The sequence below is a fragment of the Strongylocentrotus purpuratus genome, unplaced genomic scaffold, assembly GCF_000002235.5.
Source record: "Strongylocentrotus purpuratus isolate Spur 01 unplaced genomic scaffold, Spur_5.0 spur5_scaffold_17, whole genome shotgun sequence".
In the NCBI taxonomy this organism is placed as follows: Eukaryota; Metazoa; Echinodermata; class Echinoidea; order Camarodonta; family Strongylocentrotidae; genus Strongylocentrotus; species Strongylocentrotus purpuratus.
This window is the reverse complement of record NW_022145602.1, coordinates 29,327,046-29,349,007: the sequence shown is the minus strand read 5'-3', so window position 1 is coordinate 29,349,007 and position 21,962 is coordinate 29,327,046. Positions and strand designations below refer to the sequence as shown.

The 21,962-nt window shown below is 37.8% G+C and overlaps 1 protein-coding gene across 2 annotated transcripts; it reads right to left on the bottom strand.

Annotated features, from left to right (window-relative positions):
* Window positions 1-230: 230 nt before the first annotated feature.
* LOC105446451 (histamine H2 receptor-like) lies at window positions 231-18,175 on the bottom strand. Of its 2 annotated transcripts, none has more exons than XM_011683339.2 (2): window positions 17,837-18,175; window positions 231-3,015 (listed from the first exon to the last, which is right to left on the bottom strand). In XM_011683339.2, exon 2 carries the CDS (start codon window positions 2,535-2,537, stop codon window positions 1,320-1,322), a length of 1,218 nt encoding a protein of 405 aa, XP_011681641.1. In that variant the 5' UTR covers window positions 2,538-3,015; window positions 17,837-18,175; the 3' UTR covers window positions 231-1,319. The 2 variants fall into 2 exon arrangements, with proteins under 2 accessions (XP_011681641.1, XP_011681642.1); XM_011683340.2 differs by lacking the exon at window positions 17,837-18,175 and adding an exon at window positions 3,363-3,679.
* Between the last annotated feature and the right edge of the window lie 3,787 nt (window positions 18,176-21,962).

Genomic DNA, 21,962 nt, shown 5'->3' with positions numbered 1-21,962 from the left:
GGACACGGATGACTACTATTTGCATTTCATTATGCCCATGAATAATTGATAGATCCAATAGCGCTGCTCAGCTGGTGGAAGATTAACCCGTATCACGTGTTATGGTTAATTGTGGGAACAGTGACTGGGAAAGTAAAACTGTACACCAAACTGGTCATCTTCTTTAATACTAGAGGTATAATGGATTATGTACAAAGTTTCGTATTATAGATACATTTAAAGGTGCCACCTGTCGTCTTTTTTTAATCTGGCCTAGAGATGGCAATATTTAACACATACCCTTAAATAAGGTCATGTGCTTGTATTTAAGCTACATTCTACACTAGAAAGGATTGTGGGGGGGGGGGGGTGTTTCACAACGACTATTATCAACTTAAGTTGGACTTGAACTATGGCAGGTGATTTATGCCCTTCAAAAGTATTGAACGATATGTAAAGTTAGAGGAGGAAATCTTAGAAATTATTATCTTTAGATAATGTTTTTCCTCCAATAATCACGTATCCAAAATATGAATTCTGACGTCCCTTGACAGACCAATGGTGAGAGCAACCAGTAGTTTTAATGGCCTGCCATAGTTCAAGTCCACCCAAAGTCGATCCTAATCTTTGTTAAACACCTCCCAGGTGTAGTACACATGAGACACTGGTAATGCATTGGGATCATAGTTCTCATGATATACGTACATTCTAGGAATGATTAAATCTATTCACATGAATAATTTGTTTTCTTAAATTTGATTGTAATGATATTAAATATATTTATTCTTAAAGCCATACTGTCCCAAACTGCCATAAAGCGTTTGTGAAAGGCGGGAAAACATTTTAAACGAAGCTTAATCACTTTACCAACGAAATGTAGGAGCTTTGTGCAAAGGAACTTTGTTAATAATTTTATAATCTGGAAATACAAATTACCAACATTTAAAAATTTTATCCAGGTAAAATATAAAAAGCTGTGCATTTACACTTATTTGTCACAAGTCATAAAGAGAAGTACTTCGCTGCATCTAGCACATACATGTATTTATTTAAAAGTAGTACTGGAAAGAGTATGTGAATAGTATCAAATCACCAACAGTACTGTAGATAGGTTAAAATAAAAACTTAAGATCATATCTTTTCATTTAACAGCTTATAACAGTTTTCAGCACAGAAAGAAATATTGCAGCGCAGTAGAATGATGTAAATGCATAGTATCAGCGTTTTATGAATTGATATTGTTACATTTCCTTTTGGCGTAGAAATAATTGAATACCCTGTCAAATTACTTAATTTTCAATTTGGTAAACCTTTTGCCTACTAAGCTAATGGAGAAATGGTCAGTGATACGTAGGCCTTTCATGTATGACGTGCATTCCTTTCCTAAGATGTAGAAACTGCATGAAATTCTGCTTGTAATGAATATTAGTGAAAGCATACAATATGGGATTAATGGCAGAGTTTCCCCAGAGTATAAAGGTCAATACCTGGGTCACGACCTCGTCCGCTGGTTCCTCTCCATTTATAAGAACAATGCAGTCATAAATATAGTACGGGAGCCAGCTAATGATAAACACGATGAGTAAGGCGGTAAGAAGTTTGGCTGCTTTGTGGTGTCGCGAATGCGCACTCGCGAATCGATGGACGCGTATTTCATTGTCTCTGCTACGCGCGGGCGTCTGCTCGCGGAGGTCAACCGTTAGTATCGTCTGCGCGTATGACGACCCATCGGCTGTGTCCACGCCAGTTGGTAGCTCGTAAGTTGTTCCATTTCGGATACACAGCACCCTGTATGATGTTAAATGAATTGTATTCGTTTCGTAAAGTCCACTCGCCTTATCCTTTCCTAAGTTAATATTATAATCAACTGTTTTCGTTTTCTGGCGTTGGTGTAGTTTTATCCTACTTCCTTGCCGATGTATGTGTATAAATACTTTCGTGTTCAGTAGAAAGAGGCACGTCACAGGTACAACAAACTCTACTAAGAACATAGATATAACCAAAGTCTTGTTCCGCCTATATTCCAGATTGCACGTTTGATATGCCAGGTACTTGTACTGTGTCCTTGCAGAGTAAATGAATGCGATACACATGTGAATAAGAAGGCACAGAAGCCAAATAACGACGAATGCCAGGGCTATACGCCTCCTCGACTGATGGAAACGATGTCGAATAGTATTCCTCACCATTAAGTATCGATCCAGACTGATGGCGATGATGGTGATGACTGACATGTCGGTTGACGTAAAATCGATCGCCCAGACGAAGATGCAAAAAACTCTCCCAAAATACCAATCGTCAGTGACGTACATTGGTGTGTTAATCAGCATGACCATCCCCACAAGTAGGTCAGCAATGGCCAGATTGAGGATGTATGTATTGGTTGTATTCTTCCTTATCCTCTCATCCCGTTTGTACGCGACAAGAACAAAAATATTCCCCGTCACCGTCAGAGCGGCAAAAGGCAGGTACAAGAAACAGACCAGAAGAACACGCGTTGCAGATGGACTATGGGGATGTGTGTCAGAGACGTTCAGAGATTCATCTAAACTCTCCATGGCTACCGGTGGACCTTACTAACCATGGAGCACTGGAACCAGAAGTTGCCTAAGACGTTAACCGCCAACTCCAACGTTTCCATAACGATGAGTAGGAGCGGACACAAGATTATAATAACGGATGAGGTAGCGCACAGGTGAACATTTTCTAAGGTGTTCCAAACGTTCTGAATTTCAACCTGAGTTCCTTTTACATCACACTCGCGTTTTTGATTTAGCCAATCCAGCTGGCTAGATGTCACGTTAGAACATACCTGATCAAATATTTACAGCAACAAGTGCATGTAATTGGTTCAATCCTCAATTAAATATTTCGTCACGTATAATGCATTTCAACAGTAGTGCGTTGAAAAATCCAATCAAAACGGTAGTACTTATTTCCAAGGTATTCCTCGACAAGTCCATTACCATCCTGGGGGTATATTCCAGCTGTTTGGTAGTTTTCCTTATTTCAGTCCTCCTAGTTCACATCACAATCCTGAAATAAAAAACGTAAACATTAACATTAATAATCAATTGGTAATATTTCATTCGGGGACGATAATCATAAATACTGCCGTTTCTGGGGGTCTTGTTTATTCACACAGGCATTGTCAGGAATCTATTTAATACGCCTGGGACCCCGTGTATGAAAGTCTAGAGCCTTCATCAATATACCACGACCGACATACAACACTATAACAAATAAAATGAATAAGTAAAGAGATACAAGTCGAACACAAATTAACAGGATCTCACAAGCCATGTTATAAAAAAGTTATACAGTACAATTTACGCATAGATTCGACAGAGTAATTCGAAGGGGCCTATCAAGCTTATCCTTACATAGGCAAGCATTCATCCTCGGTGCATACACGTATAGTTTCCCGGTCTAGTTTTCCACAGGTGCGCTAGTTAATACGTGTTGATGTCTGTCAAGAGTAGACTAGACCTTGTATGAGCCAGTCTTGTGGAAACATATATGATGCATGTCATCCATACATATATGTAACAGATACTGCTGCAGCCCACTTATCCAAAGATGCGGAAATTACCCGGTGAGTAGAAACAAAACGCACCTAATGGCTGGAGCAATGTCCGCTTTTACGAGAAATCAACTCCACGATTTCCCGGTGATAACTCCGCCCTGCTCATTGCTCGCTCCATGCACGTATGGCGAGAATCGGCTGTCGCTTGCATGTATAATAAACTTCCTAATAAATTGTCCATTCGTGCATAGCGTCTCCATTTGCAGACGAGAGGATATTTCAATCGTAATCTCGTTTTTTTGAAGTCTGTTACATAAAGTAGTAAAAACAGTTCACTCATAGTTGTTACCGCCGATTTCCTTCCATGCAACCCTTCAACATAATTCGGTTACCCCATAATAAGTCCTGTATTAAAGGTATATTTCCCATTTGCAGCCAACATCAAAATTTGTATAACTTTGCAGGAATTATGAATATATCACGTATGTCCTATTTGTAAAACTCAAACGTTAGCTGTGACCTATTATTCAAATTATGAAAGGAAACCCGTTTACGTTCTAGACTTCACTGTCAGACACTATTGAGTGAGTGACTGACTTTTTTGTGGTAATAAACTTGCGTACAGGTAAATGAGCATTTGTCTACATCAGTAACCCACTTCTTGTATTGGCCAAAATCAAACTGATTGAATATTTGCGCATCACAAAACGTACGAACATTCGGGACAAGGGACTGAAAATCAGACTGTTATTAAAGGGCCCATGACATCGAAATACAAGTGTATTCCTGTTGGTGTGCAGTCCTGCATACATCTCATATTTCGATATGTAAACTTCTGAATTTGTTTCATAGATTTTTAAATATTTTTGAAGTATTTGTTTTTCAAACTTGCTAAGCTCCACCCGGAAAACTTCCAGACCTCATTCCCCTTGTGACATTATCTGTCAGTCATCAATGAGCTGACTTGAGAGAGTGGCATGTAACTTTTCCAAAGTCGACCACCTGTTAGATTACCACAAACAATAACAACATATACGTTGCTATGTCAGACATGTCAGACTAAACTAATATTCTAGAATAGACAATGGTATGTAATTTCACCCAGCTTAGCACACGTTCATAATATAATTGCATGCTTCAACAGGTGGTCGACTTCGGCATAGATACATACCACTTTCTCAAATTAGCTCATTGATGACTGACAGATGATGTCACAAGGGGAATGAGATCTGGAGGTTTTTGGGGTGGAGCTTAGCAAGTTTGAAAAACAAATGTTTCAAAAAATATTTAAAAATCTATGAAACAAATTCAGAGTTTTACATATCAAAATATGAGATGTATGCAGGACTGAACACCAACAGGAACACACTTGTATTTCGATGTCATGGGCCCTTTAACTTGATTGCAGTCTCTAAAGTCGATTCCACAACTGATTCTCGCTATGTTTCCATATCAGAGACATTTTCAAGCCCTTCCGTTTTGAGGGAACTTCAAAATTAGTATAAATGATGTTGGAATTTAACCTATTCATTTCTTTGGCCTGCAGATGGGACATAGTACCTTTTCAATCCCTTTGGGGATTTCTGTATTCACGACCAATGAAAAGAGTTTTCTGCGAATGGTTAGACCAAACTGTGGGCGAATTCAATTTTTCAAACGGGTTCTCGCCATAAACCAAGTAGCATGGCAAGGGCCAAGATACTGTGGGCGGGATTTTTGCAAAACGTAAGTGTGTGTGGGTGTGGGTGTGTGCATATGTGATTGTAGGGGGTACCGGGCTAATTCTGTGGATAAAATATATATAACAAGACCATCGATTACAGGTAAGACGTGGCAGCTAGGTGATTTTATCTTATTCTCACGCCCATTTGTCCATGTTTCCTAACTCCCTTTCCTGTTCTAGCCTTTCTATTTCCTCTTGTCTTTTCGCCCTCGGTACGAGGTTACAAAGATCTGGTGTTTGTGTGTTTGTATATGTACACCTGACACCCATTGCGCCCCACGGAATCAGCTACTAATATAAAGCAATAATGACTCAATTGATACCAAGAAAAAGAGGTATAGCTCTAAAAGCGACATGAATACTGCCATATAAGTGTCGTAGTCGAGTGGTTTAAGCACTTGACTTGAAATTCAAAGGTCGTGGTTCTATACCCGATACGGCACTAATGTCCTTTGGCAAGGCATTACTCTTCATTTGCCACACTCGACCCAGGTGATGTAAATGGGTACCTGGCAGGAATTAATTCCTTGAAATGCTGGAGCGCTGTAATGACAGCTAGGCTAAAGCTGTGGTAATCATTGATGCGCCTCTGAATAGAATTTCAAGATAGACGGCGCTTTAAAAATGCCTATTATTATTATTAATTATTTCTTGACTCGCACTGTTAAATAAATGAGAAAGTAATAATGTAGCAACAATAACGACTTCTAAAGAATATCTCGAAAAAAGCCTAAACATGGAACATAATTGTAAATATAAAACGGTAAGTAAAGTATTTCCTGAAAGTACATTGATTAACAGTACACTACGAATTCGTTGTGTAACGACTTAACACAACACTTGGGTGGTTCACTCCATACACAGAGATTGTGTTAAATTGTGTACAAACAAATTACACAAGGGTTTTTTTTCAACAAAACTTAACAAACCCCTGCGTAAAGGGTAACACCACCCAACCGTTGTGTAAAGTCGTTACACAAAGAATTTGCAGTGTAATTGAATATTACTCAAGTTTACTCGAGGCCTTTTTTTTTGTGCTGGTAGAAAGTAACAATAAACGCTTGTTATTGATTTGATTTGATTTTTTCCCCACTCAAACTTCCCCAAATTAAAATAAATACATGAACTATAGAGTATAACAATATATAATAGAACAAATAAATTATACAAGTAACGAAATACTGATAAGTAAGTACGTAATAAAATAAGTTTACAGTGTACATTTAAGTTTGAGAATAAGATATTCTGTCCGGTCTTCGGGATTTCTGAGCAAATCTCAAAGTTAGTTGTATGTATGCCAATATACCCATGGGGCACACTCTAAAATTATAAGGTAAATATTAACTTACTATTTTGTAAAAAGGGAACAGGCATGTTGGGTTAATGGAACCAAAACAGGGTAAAAATGTGACATTGTGAGGGTAATTTATCTAGTATTATTGTGCTGCATATATATAAAACAGCTTAGGCGCGCATAACATAGTCCAAAATAAGACATAATCATTTAAACTCTTAAAGTGCACATCTCATCGTATTAACAGTTAAACATATGAAATAGTTTAATAAGTATTTTCCAGCTGTCAGTCAATAGTCATTTGACATGTACACCAGAATGGTTAGGTTTTCAGATAGAAAGACAGGTGTATTGAGTGCTTTTCTTTGAAGGATTTCATGTATAGTGCTTGTGTCAGATTAATTTGAAATCCCGGGTAATGATAACTCAAAGTCATTTGAGAGCCAATCATGCTCATGATTGGCTTACCCGGGTACCTGGCAGGAATTAATTTCTTGAAATGCTGGAGCGCTGTAATGGCAACTAGGCTAAAGCCAGGGTAATAATAAGAGTGCCTCGGAATAGAATTTCAAGATCGACGGCGCTATAGAAATGCCTATGATTATTACTAATATTACGTTATATCGTAATGTGATATGCGCTATTGATACAAGAACGGCATAATTAAAATTGTAATGTTTTCATTATTATTCTGATTAAATATATAATGATGCAGTGCACTTAAAGGTCGTGTACAGTTAAGTAGGAACACCCCCCCCCCCCACTCCGTGAACGGATGGATACCATGCGTGTTCCAAAACTCTCCGGCTCGTAACAAAAGAAAAAGGTCGACCCGTATTGACTTTACACACCGTACTTTTGTTGAAGGGGGGGGGGGGTGCTGAAAAAGGCCCGTATAACAAAAGAAAAAGGTCGACCCGTTTTGAATTTACAGGCCGGACTTTTGCTGAAAGGGGGGGGGGGGGTCGCTTGGAATACGCATATCGTACCCTAAATAACACTGAGTGGGGGTGGGGGGGGGGTGGGGCCGGGGAAGAGACTCGCAATATTAGGCTGCTTTCATCCAAAAGTGAAATATTAAACAAATGAGTGGTAGAAAATAATTACATATAATCCTTGGGAGTAAATTCATACCATGGCAACATATAATTATGTCATTTGTATAGTTTAAGGAGCCTATCCACAGCAAGCTATGCTTTTCCATAGGCTCCGCCACTATATCTCTTAAGTTCAATACAAAAACCGCATTGGCTCTCAAATCCATTAGACACGCAGGCCCGGACATCTGGAACTCTCTGCTCATTGTAATAAGAAACATTAGGACATTGTTTTCTTTTAAGAAGGCAGTTAAAAATATTGTCTAAGTATTGATCCTGTCGTGTGTAATTTTCCTGTATTCATGTTCGTGTGTACATTGACTGTATATTCAACAATGATGTGTAATCGTCCACGACCCAGCATCGTTTATCCATTCATGAATGAACCTGCATTCAATCGGCAGATGTATGAGATTTATTGTATTATTACCAACGCTCCTTCTCTCCCCTTTCCTTTTCTTCTCTGCAAGTCACACTCTGTTTTATTTATATTCTTATTGTTGTATCTAAAGTTATGGTCACAAATCAGAGCAGCGACCGACCGATCAGTAGCCTGCTCGGTCGCTGCTGGAATTAGGCATCGCCCAGCGATTACGTCGGTGCCCGGTCAGCGACCGCCCAGGCACCGAGCGTATTTTGGGCGGCGACTGAAAAGTGAGCAGGCGCCGCCCAAATTTTAACTCCGCGCTAAAACTTCAGCGGCGACCGAGCGATGCCCTAAAAACGAGCGGTGCCTGGGCGGCAGCCGCTCGGTGGCCGGGCAGCCGCCGGGCAGAATTGGTTAAAAACTCGCCGCTCGGCCGCCGACCAGGCTACTTTTGGGTTATGTGACCATAGCATTAGTTGAGGGGTGCGGGCACGTCAAGCTACTTTGCTTATTTCTGTAGCCCTCCTGCATCTAATGTATGTTAATTATGCATTCAATATATTTGTTTAATTTCGTTTATTATCTGTATAAAAATATATACACTTAAAATATTGTATAAAACCATATTATGTTCATGAAAATGTATGATGAAAAAAAGAAAAAAGATGCAGAAATCAATAAATCAAATCAAATCAAATCAAACATGTATATTATAATCATTTTTCAATATGTTGTTACATTCTTTGTAAATGAGATATATTGGAAACCAATAAATTATCTATCTATATATCTACAACACAAACGTGTATAACCATGTGTAAAATATAAGGACTGTGTGTATACGCGGTAGTCTACAGATGTATGCACTGTCTACAAGTGAAGCGTTCAGTCTGATTGATGTGTTAAGAGCCATCGGGTGGAAAGGTCCTATCATAAGGGGTGTGTATAACCTTTATCTCGCATTTCTTGCAGGCATTGACACTACAACTCAACGAAAATCATGTGTATTTCACATGTGTATTTTGGTTATACAAGTAGAACAACATGAGACTATATTTAACACGTTTCTTTTCATTTTGTTTGCTACCAAAACTGTACATGAGCTTTGAGTTCAGCGCAAATAGAGTCAAGCAGTTGCCTTGAACTTGAGCTCGTTGAACTGTTTACTACGTTCTTCGTGCTACCAGAACAACGATGTTTTCCTTTTTCCTCCTTTTCTTCTTCCATTTAGTAATGATGAATTTTCACCCACAGGTGAAGTATCGCATCAAGATTATGCTCACCGGGTAATGGCACTATAATGCAAGACTTTAACGAAATACCATACATATTAATACTGCTTGTTTCCTGTACTGCCGAAATTCGTAGAATATTTGTTTACCAAGATGAATGTAGATCGAAAGGTCAATGAATGGGAAAAGAAAAAAGAGAAATAAAAGGACAGGGAGAGATAATGAAAGATAGAGATATATAGATAGAGGGATAGAGAATGCAAGGAAGGCAATTGAAAAGAAATATAAGATATGGGAAGAAGGAGAAAGGATATGAAAGCCGGAGTTACAGGAATATATATATATATATATATATATATATATGTGTGTGTATATATATAGAGAGAGAGAGAGAGAGGGAGGGAGAAAGAAAGAGATATAAAACATTTACTGGGTAAACGGAAGGGAGACGCAAAAGGGACAAACAGGATAAACAGGGAGAGTGAGAAAGAGAAAGATAGGTAGAAATACAGAGTTAGAAAGAGCGGGAAGGGAGAGAGAGAGAAAGAGAGAGAGAGAGAGAGAGAGAGAGAGAGAGAGAGAGAGAGAGAGAGAGAAAGAGAGAGAGAGAGGAGAGATGGAGAGAGATAGAAAGACGAAGAGAAGGAGAGAGAGATAGGAAGATAGATAGAGAGATAGAGATAGAGATAGAGAAACTGGAAAATTGGAGCTTTAAAGACGTTTTATTGCCTGAAGCTTTGATGACTTAACCAAAGAAAGAAGGTTAGGGTCATCCCTCTTTCCTTTCTTTTCGCACCATTCCATTTCCCTGTCGTGCCGCGGGACGAGGGACTGAGAAAGCGGCCACTGCCCCCTTTCACATGATTATCAAACCTTTTAAAGGATAACACTGCACTTACAGAACGAAATATACAATTTCTAGCCAACCTTGTGAAAATGAGACACATAGACCATAACAACAAGTTACACCATCAATTAGCTTGATTAGCCCAGGGTACTTTTCTTTCTGTTTGACAAACCGGGTAAATATCCACATTTTTTGTTTCCCTTGAAATTGGTTTGTCATTGAAACATGTACTGAAGGGACATGTACATAAAGACCACCTGCCATCAATGTTGCGTGTTATGTTAAACATGAAAACATAAGGTAATGAGAAAACCATATCGACAGACGAGATTGATACACTTTCCCTAATGTCTATTTCCTACCTGTGATTGGCAATCATTCAAAATGTAATTGCAGTGTTTCGATTGAAAATCGTGTGAAAAGCTTTTTCGTACTAAACCAAATATCGTGCCAGAATCCAAAATCCGGTATTCATAAATCGTTTGTAGTACACAAAAAAAACCTTTTCGATTTGGTTCCAGACAGTTTCTTTTGCAAAAATTGCATGGCCCGAACTGTACTTTAAAGAGAAGGTTAAGTTCTGGGAAGAGGTGAAAAATAATTTGTGAGCTTTATCATTGTTCTTTAAAGTGTGGAAGATCATCAGAGAAAAAATGTTCCCTGAAAAGCATGGCTCTTCAAATGTCTTCATATTCTAAATATGACAAGTAACAGTTTAAAAACGAGGCCCCATTTTCTTGTCACATGTTTGTGTAGTCCCATATAAAACATTTTTTTCTGTGTACAGTGCTTGTTACTTTACCAAGACTGTGCCAAATTTCTAATCAATTTGATGATTGTATAAACTTGCAGTACACACCAATACTTATATGCTACATGATCAACTTTTTTCAGATCGATTTCACACCTCTTTTTGTTCACACTGCAATTGCATGACCAGAACTCCACTTTATCTTTAAAGATGAAGTTGAGTTCTGGTCATGCGATTGCATTGTGAAAGAAACGGTGTGGAACCGACCAGAAAAGGTTGATCATCTATAGCATGTAAGAATTTGTGTGTATTGCAAGGTTCTGGAATCATCAAAATGATAAGAAATTTGGCCAAGTCTTGGTAAAGTTACAAACACTGTACACAGAAAGATGTATTTGGGACTACAAGAACACGTGGCGTAAAAAGCCGCCCCCCCCCGATTTTTACGATGTTACATGCATATTTAGAATATGAAGGCATTTAGAGCCATGCTTTTAAGGGCACATGTCTTATCTGATGTTCTTCCACACTTGCATAATAAGAATGAGTAATGCTCACAAATTATTTTTCATCTCTTCCCAGAACTCAACCTTCTCTTTAAAGTAAACGACTTTGTAACAATGAAAGCGCTTTTATTCCCTATTTACAATATGACTTATTCAGCGGTATTTGTCTATCTGTATTATTCGCAATATGTTCCCAGCACCACACGAATATCCACTCAACCATTTGTTAACCACTTCACAATACACTATACAACTTGTGAATAAATAAAGTACAACATGCCACAGGCGGTATATTTGCTTATGTATGAATCGTTGTCCTTGAAAGCAGTACGCTATATCCATTAGTGAATGTCATGTCCAGGAGCACAGGAAACGTAAGTTCTTGGATTTGGGGTGATAGATAAGATCTTAAAATACATGGATAAATAATACACTGTGCTAGACACAGGGTCCTGGTTTGAATGGAGAATTCGGGACACAGTACACGGATGTTATGATACCTGTACATTATTTGTTTCAAAACCTGTAAAATTTCTCCTTAATAAATAAATATTGGTCATCTTATTCACTTTCGGAGAAAAATTAATTCCATTTTGTTAGAAAATTCTGGAAGTTTCTAGATCTTCAGTTTCTCGGTAGACCCCATTGGAAATGGAAAGTAGTAAAGTATTCACATAATATTCAATAGTTTTTTTGATGGGCCATTGGCAACACACTGAGTGTCGAAGTACATTGTATAGAGGGTACAGCTTACAACGCATATATTAACCCGTTGATTGAGGGGCAGAGGGATGTGGGCGTATTCCGTTTCAGAAGCGGCTGAAACGAGAAGAGAAAACTTTCTTCTGTGAACAATATATATACAGCTGCCATTGAAATGAAAAGTAAATATAACAGTATGGTGTCCAAGGGAGTTGGGGAAGGGGGGGGGGGGGTTCAAAGGAAGAGTAAGGGGAAGGGGTGGGGGCTCAAAGGGAGAGTAAGGGGAGGGGGAAGGACTAAGTGAGAGAAGAGTGAGAGAGATAATCGAAGAGGGAAAGAGAATGAGAGAGACATGAAAGGGGGAACTGTAAAGAGAGAGAGAGAGAGAGAGAGAGAGAGCAAGAGCTAAATGGAAATCAATGAGAGAGAGAGGGAGAATGAAAAAGAAAAAGAAGGAAGGGGTTCGGTAGAGAGAGATAGAAAGAGAAAGGGACTGTCAGAGAGAGAGAGAGAGAGAGAGAGAGAAAGAGGGGTAGGATTTTAAGAGTAAGAAAATGGAGTGTAATACAGGCAGAGAATGAGGAAGATCCAGAGAGAGAGAGAGAGAGAGAAAGTTAGAGGGAGAGCGTGAGAAGGGGGGGGGGGGGGGGGCGGTGGGGTGGGGTTGCGTGCGGGTTTTTAGAGGACATCAATTCGTGTAATAACTGATCAAAATTCCTTTCTATAGAACCAATATGTAAATATGCAATTCGTTATACTTCGGTGCCGGTCCGGGAAAAACGAATCACGACTGATTAAATGGAATATTTTTTGTCTTCTAGGACTAACTAAGGGGGCTAATGGAAACAAAATTTTGTAAATTCCAGTGCAATAATCCATCAAGCTCCAAAGTACAATGAGACGAAAGCTAAGAAAAAGATCGGAAAAGCAGACAGAGTCAGGGATAGGATCAACGGAAATAAAAATACATTGATGTGAACACAGCCGATTGTAGTGCCTGAAAGTTTTGTCTTTTACGAATCGGGACAAACCCGACTCGAGGTTTAAAAAACGTATTAAAAAAGACTATAAAGCCCTAGCTCGAAAATAAAAACATTTTTTTTTGTTGTTATTTAAAATGAGGAGTGCAAGCACTTCAAGCTTCATGCTTTACGCTGTAGCTTCCAATATGATGTTTACCTAGTTCGTATATGATTATTCATTAAGAGCGTAACTTAATTTTTTACCTTCTATTAAAATCGTAATGTATTCTATATCAATAAATCAATCATCGATTTTCATACGGCCTATTAAGGGTTCCTGTCCTGATTCGTGACAAAATATCATGACAATTAACATGGAACCTGCATGCGCTTTTGAACCTAATATATTTTGAAAGTTGGGAATGTGGATTTTCATTTAAAAAGAGATTAAAAGTAATACAAATGTTTGTACGCAGGAGAAAAATTTGAGTACAGAAGTAATGGGGAACAACTGAGGATGAGACCGACTGAAAATTAGACTGAATGAGCAATATCAAATGGGTAGTAGACTTTAATTGGAGGTGAGACCAAATGGAAATTAGACCGAATGACTATTAGCCTAAATGACCATTAGACCAAATGAGGATAGACCAACCGGGTAATATACAAATTGATTGTAGAATAAACCATCCCGTCAAGTTGATATTTATTTTTTAGGCTCTATATATTATTTCTCTTTATCTTTTGTACCTCTCTATTTAATTATATTTTTTCATAAAAATATCAAATCAAATAAAAACAAATCATTTTCAGGTTTATTCAAATTCTACTTTTATATGTATACAGAAATGAGTTAATCGTGACTTGATTGATCCAATTTGCACTAACTGCAAGTCTTAATTTGAAAGCTTCATGATCGTAGCAATGGCAACAAGGAGAAACAAATAAGTTGACGCACGTATTCCTATAAATAGCGACTGACATTTCAAACGATTTACCTTTTAACATCATAACACGCTTAAAGGACTTGATGGCATACTTATCAAATTGTGCATTGTGCAATTAAAGTATCTCATAGATTTGAAACATTCGACACAATGACGGTAGATGGATACAATTTTAGCATATTGCGATACTTCAAATTCTGGCTCTGAGAGTTGTTGCAATCATCTTTAAAGATGGCTGCCATAGGAAATAACGCAAAACGAACGAAAACGATAGTATGATAATTGATTTATGGTTCATTTGAAATGAATGCTTAATATCTAAATATTACCGTCTAAGATTTTGAGAAAACAAATGTATGGTACACATTCAATAATATAATGTTATTGGAAACAAAAGAACAAATAAATCACATGTCCTACAGGTGAGATACTGTCATGTCGAGGTAGGGGGGGGGGGGGGGGGGGGGGGAGGGGGCGAGGTTGCAACCATAACTAATTTAGGATTTTAAATAAAACTTGAGCTTTTGATCAAACAAATTCCCTTCGTCTCCCACCCACAGCATAGATCAAAGCCCCAACATGCCTAGGAAATGGGATTCTGATACGATATTAGGTTACAAAATAGCTTATCACACGATTCTCAATCGAAACGTTGCAATTACATTTCGAATGATTGCCAATTACAAGTATGAATAGAAGTGATGGAAAGTGTGTCAATCTTGTCTGCCGATAAGACTTTCTCATCTGCTTATGTTTTCATGTTTAAAGATAAAGTTGAGTTCTGGTCATGGGATTGCATTGTGGAAGAAACGGTGTGGAATCGATCAAAAAAGGTTGATTATCTAGCATATAAGTATTGGTGTGTATGGCAAGGTTCTAGAATCATCAAAATGATAAGAAATTTGGCCCAGTCTTGGTAAAGTTACAAGCACTGTACACAGAAAGATGATCATGGGACTACAAAAACACGTGGCATAAAAATCCGTCCTGATTTTTTGCTGTTACATGCCATATTTAGAACATTTAGGCATTTGAAGAGCCATGCTTTTCAGGAAATATTTTGTATCTGATGTTCTTCCACACTTGCATAATAACAATGATAACGCTAACAATTTCTTTTCATCTCTTCCCGGAACTCTACCTTCTCTTTAACATAACAAGCAACATTTGTAACCTATAGTATAACCTAAAGAAGCTTCTACACTTTTGTGGTCAATTTAGCCCGCATGGGTTCTTGCCCAAAACTCAAGCATTAAAATCGTTATCTCTAGTTTGTAACTCTTATCAATTAAATGTCAAAGTAGTAAACCTTTTGATAAATTATATCATTATCTTACCAACCTTTATTACAGTAAAGATTTTGTCTTTTTACAGCACGAAAATGACAACCTATAAATCGATACATTTCAAATGAATATCGTGACTAGATCATAATCAAAGAAATACAAACTGTCAAACTATTAATTGCATCCGTAAACAACACTCTGTATGGACGCATCTATATATATGGTTAATACTGCTTTCCGTTTAGTGGTAATTGCCCCATTTGGCAATTGCTTGAGGAATAATTATTCGTAAAATTCATCGCTCCATTGAGTATATGAATGCATGAATGTATAATTATTGCAACCATTTTTGCCATTTATACTACTGATTTTGTTATCAAAATGGAAAGAAGAGTACCCAATTTCCATGAATGTATGTAAAATAACATAAGACTAGTATGCAAACATTAATGACTAATACATTCTTACTTCTCAAATAGCAGTAGATGTGATATTTTTCTGGGTATATACTTAGTGTTTCACTGATCACTCGGTTAAATGCCTCGTTGCCTTTTGCCAATCAGCCGGACAATTTCATGCTTCATTAGGAAAGAGCTTTTAAAAACTGCAATAACGTTTAGACGGAACAAATATTGGTACGAGCAGACGATTGTGAGTCATCAGTATCCTTGATTCAGCAATTCTATCAAACAGTTTTCGGTTTTTCCTTGTGGTAAAAATTTTGATTTTGCCCAATTTGCCAGATTTATGTTGAGTGCATTGAGGCTTGTTTGGATATGGCGCAGTAAACCGCTGGGAAAGAATTCAACCCTTTCTTTAAAATTAAAAACAAACAAACAAACATGTAAATAAATGGGAACAGCGTGCAACAAAAGGACCTGAGCATACTCACTGATTTATGTGTTGTAAGATAGAGAAATGGGAAGGGTATCACACTCTACATACAAAACCGATGTGATTTTGCATATATCTGAACGACCCTTTATTAAGAAGTTATTTCATCTGGACGCATCTTTTTTTTGCTGGGGGAGGGGGGGGGGGGTGGTGGTGGGGCGTGGAAACTGATCATGAATATTTAAAGTTGAAGTTATGCACGCGATAATTTATGAGATGTATCCACTTATCAGTTCTTCATTTTGTTATAAACATGTCGATACGTGATAAGAACATATTACCGAAAAATATACGAATTAAAGATGATTAGATTTATTTAAAAAATCTTATGTATTGTTATTGAAGCCATATTTTGAAGTCCCATCTTCTCATTTTCAAGTTTCACGAACTTTCGTGAACTTTCGTGTGCGCTTAGAAACATCAGTATTAAGCGCCTAATAAATGTTATGTATTATTATTATTATAATTCACGAAGGGCCGGGTGTAATATTTGTAAATTACACCTTTCTTATTGCCAAAGCGTCGGCTCAAGTTTACACGACACTTTCAGAAAAACCTGCAAAAAAGTGTACGACCCCGACAATTTTAGAATACGAGATAAATTATATTGGTCGACACCTCGTCATTACCTGAAGGTATGGCCATCTTTTCACGAATTTACGTGTAAAAAGGGTAAACTTAACACAAGGACCATCTTTGAAAAATTGTGATTATTACATTCATTTTACCCGACCTTTAGTGAATAAACCTGGATGGGTATGTTTAAAAAAATATTGTGTAGCCGGAAAAGGTGAAGTGTCTGACTTTTAGGGGATACGATTTCACGACAGGTCGTATTACACGATAAAACGAAGTAAGCCTTTTTTTGTTATCAGCTTCCGTCTTTATTTCCTGATAAACAGAATGATGCTGGTAGAGGAGCTTTGCTCTCAACAAAAACACATTCTGACACAATTCAAATGTGAACCTTACCCTTGATAGTCGATTCCTTGTAATGACAAACAAATCCATTAAAAATTTACGAGGCATTGAGAGTATTTGTATAATGCCAGAAATATAAGTGACAAAACGAGAAAATCGAGGTTGATGGCCCAACAAATATGGCATTACACGATCTCATGCATGCTAATTAGTAGCTCCATGGTGCAAATTATCAGGCTTTAAACATCATTGCCTTAATCTTTTTGTTCTGCATAAATCCGGTTTTTTGTTTTGTTCTGTGAGGGCGTCTTGTATTTAATGCCTTACGTCAAGTTTCAATCTTAAATCGTGTTTAGTTATCAAACTATGAAGTGCTTTAATAAAATGAAACAGAAATAAGAAATGAATACTTTGCTTTCCTGTCTAAGAAGTAAAAAAAATTACTTAGGCATTTATTTGATAAATGTGACGAATATCTGATTACTATATATATTTTAATTCTTGTGATTATTTGCAATTAGTTATCGGAGTCTAAAGATTTCCATTGTGCAGTTGGGTGGTCTCTTGCCACGCATCTTTCGACATCAACTGTCAGAAATTAAGCCAATCGTCACGGAGTAACGTGACCTTCTGTGACCTGATGTCAGCTTGACATAATATAGAATTTATGGATCTTGAGTGTAACACGAATGGAAACAAATATGCACAAACCTTAGAAGTAAAAGCAGGTTTCAGGAAATCAGGAACCTAATATACAAGATGATATAAAATATAAAATTCTGGCGTAAGTACGTATACGTACCTTCAATAGGTGAGACATATCAGTTTCCTTTTATTCAGACAACCATGTTAAAAATCAAGGCGTTCTTGGATCGTTCGTTCTTAGTGAACGTACGGCACGTGTAAAGATGATCGTCCGAGAATCGAAATGATACTCCAAAGCAAGGAGAAAAATAACTTTGACAAATAACTCACAATCATGGTGAACATATGTGCATCTGATCCAAAAGTGATCTTTACGCGATTAACATGGGGCGTTTAGATTCCAAGTTTACGAAATTCACTACCGCCTGGCGAGCGCAGACGATATATTCCGACGCAGACAGATGCAGTCAACAAACAGTGTGGGGGGTAATGATAATATACTGTCATCGTAGGTAACGACATAATTCTATATTGATCACGGCTGAGCACTCGGTTGCATTTAATTGCGTTCGTACGACGGGAATGCAGTTTATTTCTACCAGGGGTGCGTTTCACAAAACTTGTCACCAGTGACAAATGATAGTTTGTGTTGTAAGCTACTGAAATCCTTGCTTCTGATTGGTTATCAACAGATTTGTCAATGATTTTTTTTGTCATTTGTCATTGAAAAAACGGCTTTGTGAAACGGGTCCCAGAACTTTACGGGCGGTCCCTATGTAACAGGTTGCAATGGGGATAACAGAAGCCACGGAGGAAGAGGTCGGTCGAAGTTTAAAGGGTCACAGTAGTGGGTTCTTATGGGGAGTACGATACCATTCGGGTGTTACCATATGAAAAGTGTTGTCAGTCACTAGGGGGTAATTGTCTGGGGGTAGTTGGTCGGGGGGGGGGGGTAGTTGTCTTGAGGGGTAGTCATCCTTGAGGGTGGCTGCCCTAGGGGGTAGTTGTCCTAGGGGGTAGTTGACTGGGAGTGGTTATTTGGGGGTGGATGTCCGGGGGGTAGGTGTCCGGATACGATATGAAGGCAAGCTGGCATATTTTATGGCGGGCCAACAGTTTAGCTGCCGGAGAGGCCTGTGAGACCTTTACACACGCTAATTGGGGACTTAACCAACTCTGGGATCGGCGAATTATCATGCAAAATACAAGGGCACTAAATACTATTTATTTATTTATTAAAACATCTTTAAACAGGATAACATCGATCAGCTCGCAGGCTGTTTTACATAATGGTCCTGTATAAGGATGGAAAATACAAATTGAAGAACTGACAATAAGAGTAATTTTGGCTTTAAAGGGCAATCCCACCCTTGTAATAAGTTGATTTGTATGAAAGCAGAAATATTATAGAAACAGAATGGCAAAAGTTTGAATTGAATCGGACCAATAGTAAGGAAGTTATAAATGTTTAAATATATGAGATCACTAAGTCTATGCGAATCTCAAATTGGTAGTTCGGTCGGTGGATTGTGACGTATATCATAAATTTCTGTTTCTCTCGTAAGTTCCTTTTCCATTGGGGCACTAATTAAAATGTATCATAGATAGCAAATTATAGGTAGGTTCTCTAAAAAGAATAGACCTTCCTGAGCAACAAGTTGTTGATGGGAAAGTAGTCCGGCACTTCATTACATTGTCATTACCGCTTCAGCCAATTTGAAGTGCCCATACGTATAGTGATCACAACTTTCGCAAGTTGATAACTTTATTATATTTAGTCAGATGCAATTGAAACGGTTTCTTTTTGGAGTAGTTGCCTATTTGGTTGGATGTCCCTTTGAGAGTTGTTAGGGTAAATCCAACATTTATAGGACCCGATGATAATCGGGTAATCTGATAATCTGAGAAACAGACTGGTGAAACTGGACGAAGAATAAAATAATTATTCATTTATGACAACTCCGAATTGCCTGACTTAGTAATGTCAATGCGATGTAGTGCAATATAACTTCTGATTTATTCGAACAGACGAATCAAAATGTAAAGCTATCTATTAATATGACTCGGGAGGGTCTCTACATTTAAGAAGACCTATAATCACATTCAAGTCATAATATATTTTGATTAGTTCCTCCGGCGAAAGATATAACGGAAAGTAATGATAAAACGGAGATTTGTCCGTCACTACGTCACAATCCAGTGAACAAACTACCAATTCAGTTTTAGATTCGCATACATTTTTGGAAACATTCGTAACTCTCTTCTATCCGGTCCGAAAGATATAAAGTATTTTCCATTCTGTTTTTCTTATTTGTATGCTTTCATAATTATTAACTTGTTTAATTATTATGAAAGTATACAATGGTTGGATTTCTCTTTATAGATTAGGTTGGGTTTCGGTAATGCTTACATTGCGAACGTAGTGAATGGTCTCAAAGCAACTTTAAAAGGTCGAGTATGAGATAAAGAAGAGTTCTGTCTACTGCTGGCGTCATTAAAGTGGTATAGGAAATTTGCTCAAAGGAGCACATGCACTTGCACTGGACACACAAATACTCATATGGGACTACATGCTCTTGTGACATGAAAGCTGTGACTAAACACTCACGATATCCCAACGGCATACGTCAAATATGACTGCATATGAAGAGCAATTCTTTTCAAGGGATAGCAGAGTCTGCCAAACCGTCATAGGAAACAGTAAGAAAGATCGCAAATTTGTTCCCACCTAACTTACCAGACCTAAGCCTTCTATTCAAGGTTGTTTGTTAGATGAAGCAACTAATTCGAAGTGAATCTCGACTGGTCTACTGGTCATGCGACTGTGTAATGTCGAACATCACTCGTATTACATTGGTTCACTGTTATGTCACACATTATCCACATCTTACTATATCCTTCCCATCCCGAGGCACTCAAGAGAGGTGATGGATAAATGTTCGCCCATGCCCTCCATTTAATAAAAAGATCTTGCTCATTTATTAAATTGCATTAAAGTGGAACATTTCGGAAATTGGACATTTTTGAAATTGGACATTCGTTCGTTCGTTCGTGTCTCCTTAGATCAAGATTACTGTAATCTTGATCTTTATCCATCGCCTCTCTTGATTGGACATTAACACATATACACACACACGGACACACACCCACACACACACGCGCACACACCACTCACACGCATTTTTGCTTCATCCCCTTATCAACCTAATTATCGAAATATTGATAATTTCGTCAAGTTTGCCTGATTGTGTTTAAAACAACCAATTTAATTGCCACTTCCTCCACATTTTTAACTATTCATCCAGAAATGTCACAATGTCTACGAAAAGTGAAGACAAAGTTAAGCAAAAACAATTATGTGCCGTCGCTATTCCTGCATTTGAAAAATTTCTTTCTCTGTATGTACTGGGCCTCATGGTACACCAAACTATTGTGAATGAGCTACCCTGTTTTTGAATATGTCAATAATAAATAAATAGATAAATAAGTAAATAAACACGTTTACGCTATCCCTTCATCTTACAATAATTATCCCTATGATATGAACCTAATGACTATTGGAAGATTATAATTAGAAATTTCTAACGAAATGCTGTCAGTGTTTATGCTACAATGTGCTAAACTATCCTAGATAATGTTTTACTTTCAGTGATCACGCGAACATGTTGGTTTAAAGTGTTACAATGACTATTTCAGTAGAAGATAGCCCAAAATATACAACTGTGATTGCTTTTTTTCTCGAAAGTCTGTGAGAACTGCTTGTAGCAATCAAAGCATGTTTAATAAATGCATGTGCGTCATGAATACATTAGGAGCTATATTTTGGTTGCCATGTAAGTCTGTAAATTGGGACAAATGATTTAAGTTCTAAACGAATGGCTATAACCAGATGAGCTGAGGGGATGAGACTGGGCAGATCTATTTCTTGTACGAATCGTTAAGGCATGTTCAGATATGGCGCCGTCAACCACCGCAGAGATACAGAGATGTGAATGGTATTTCACTTTAGGTCATTCTAAAAATAAGCCGCCGCGGTTTTGCGATGTCATATCTGAACGAGTCTTATGTCGGGGACAGAGAAAGCCACTTTGATTTATTCGCTTTCTACATTCACTTGATGGGAAAGCAAACATTGACGAAATGTCAGGTAGAGAAAATCGTGCATTCCTAAAACGATGAGAGAGCAAATTGTATACGACGAAGAAAATCCGGAGATTTGAATTTCTTGTAGACTTGTCGACATGTCAAGTTTATATTAGCCAGCAGAATAAATATAAAGTCTA

Excerpts from the sequence above, each read along its gene's own strand:
- LOC105446451 (XM_011683339.2), bottom strand. The coding sequence starts at position 2,537 with ATGGAGAGTTTAGATGAATCTCTGAACGTCTCTGACACACATCCCCAT.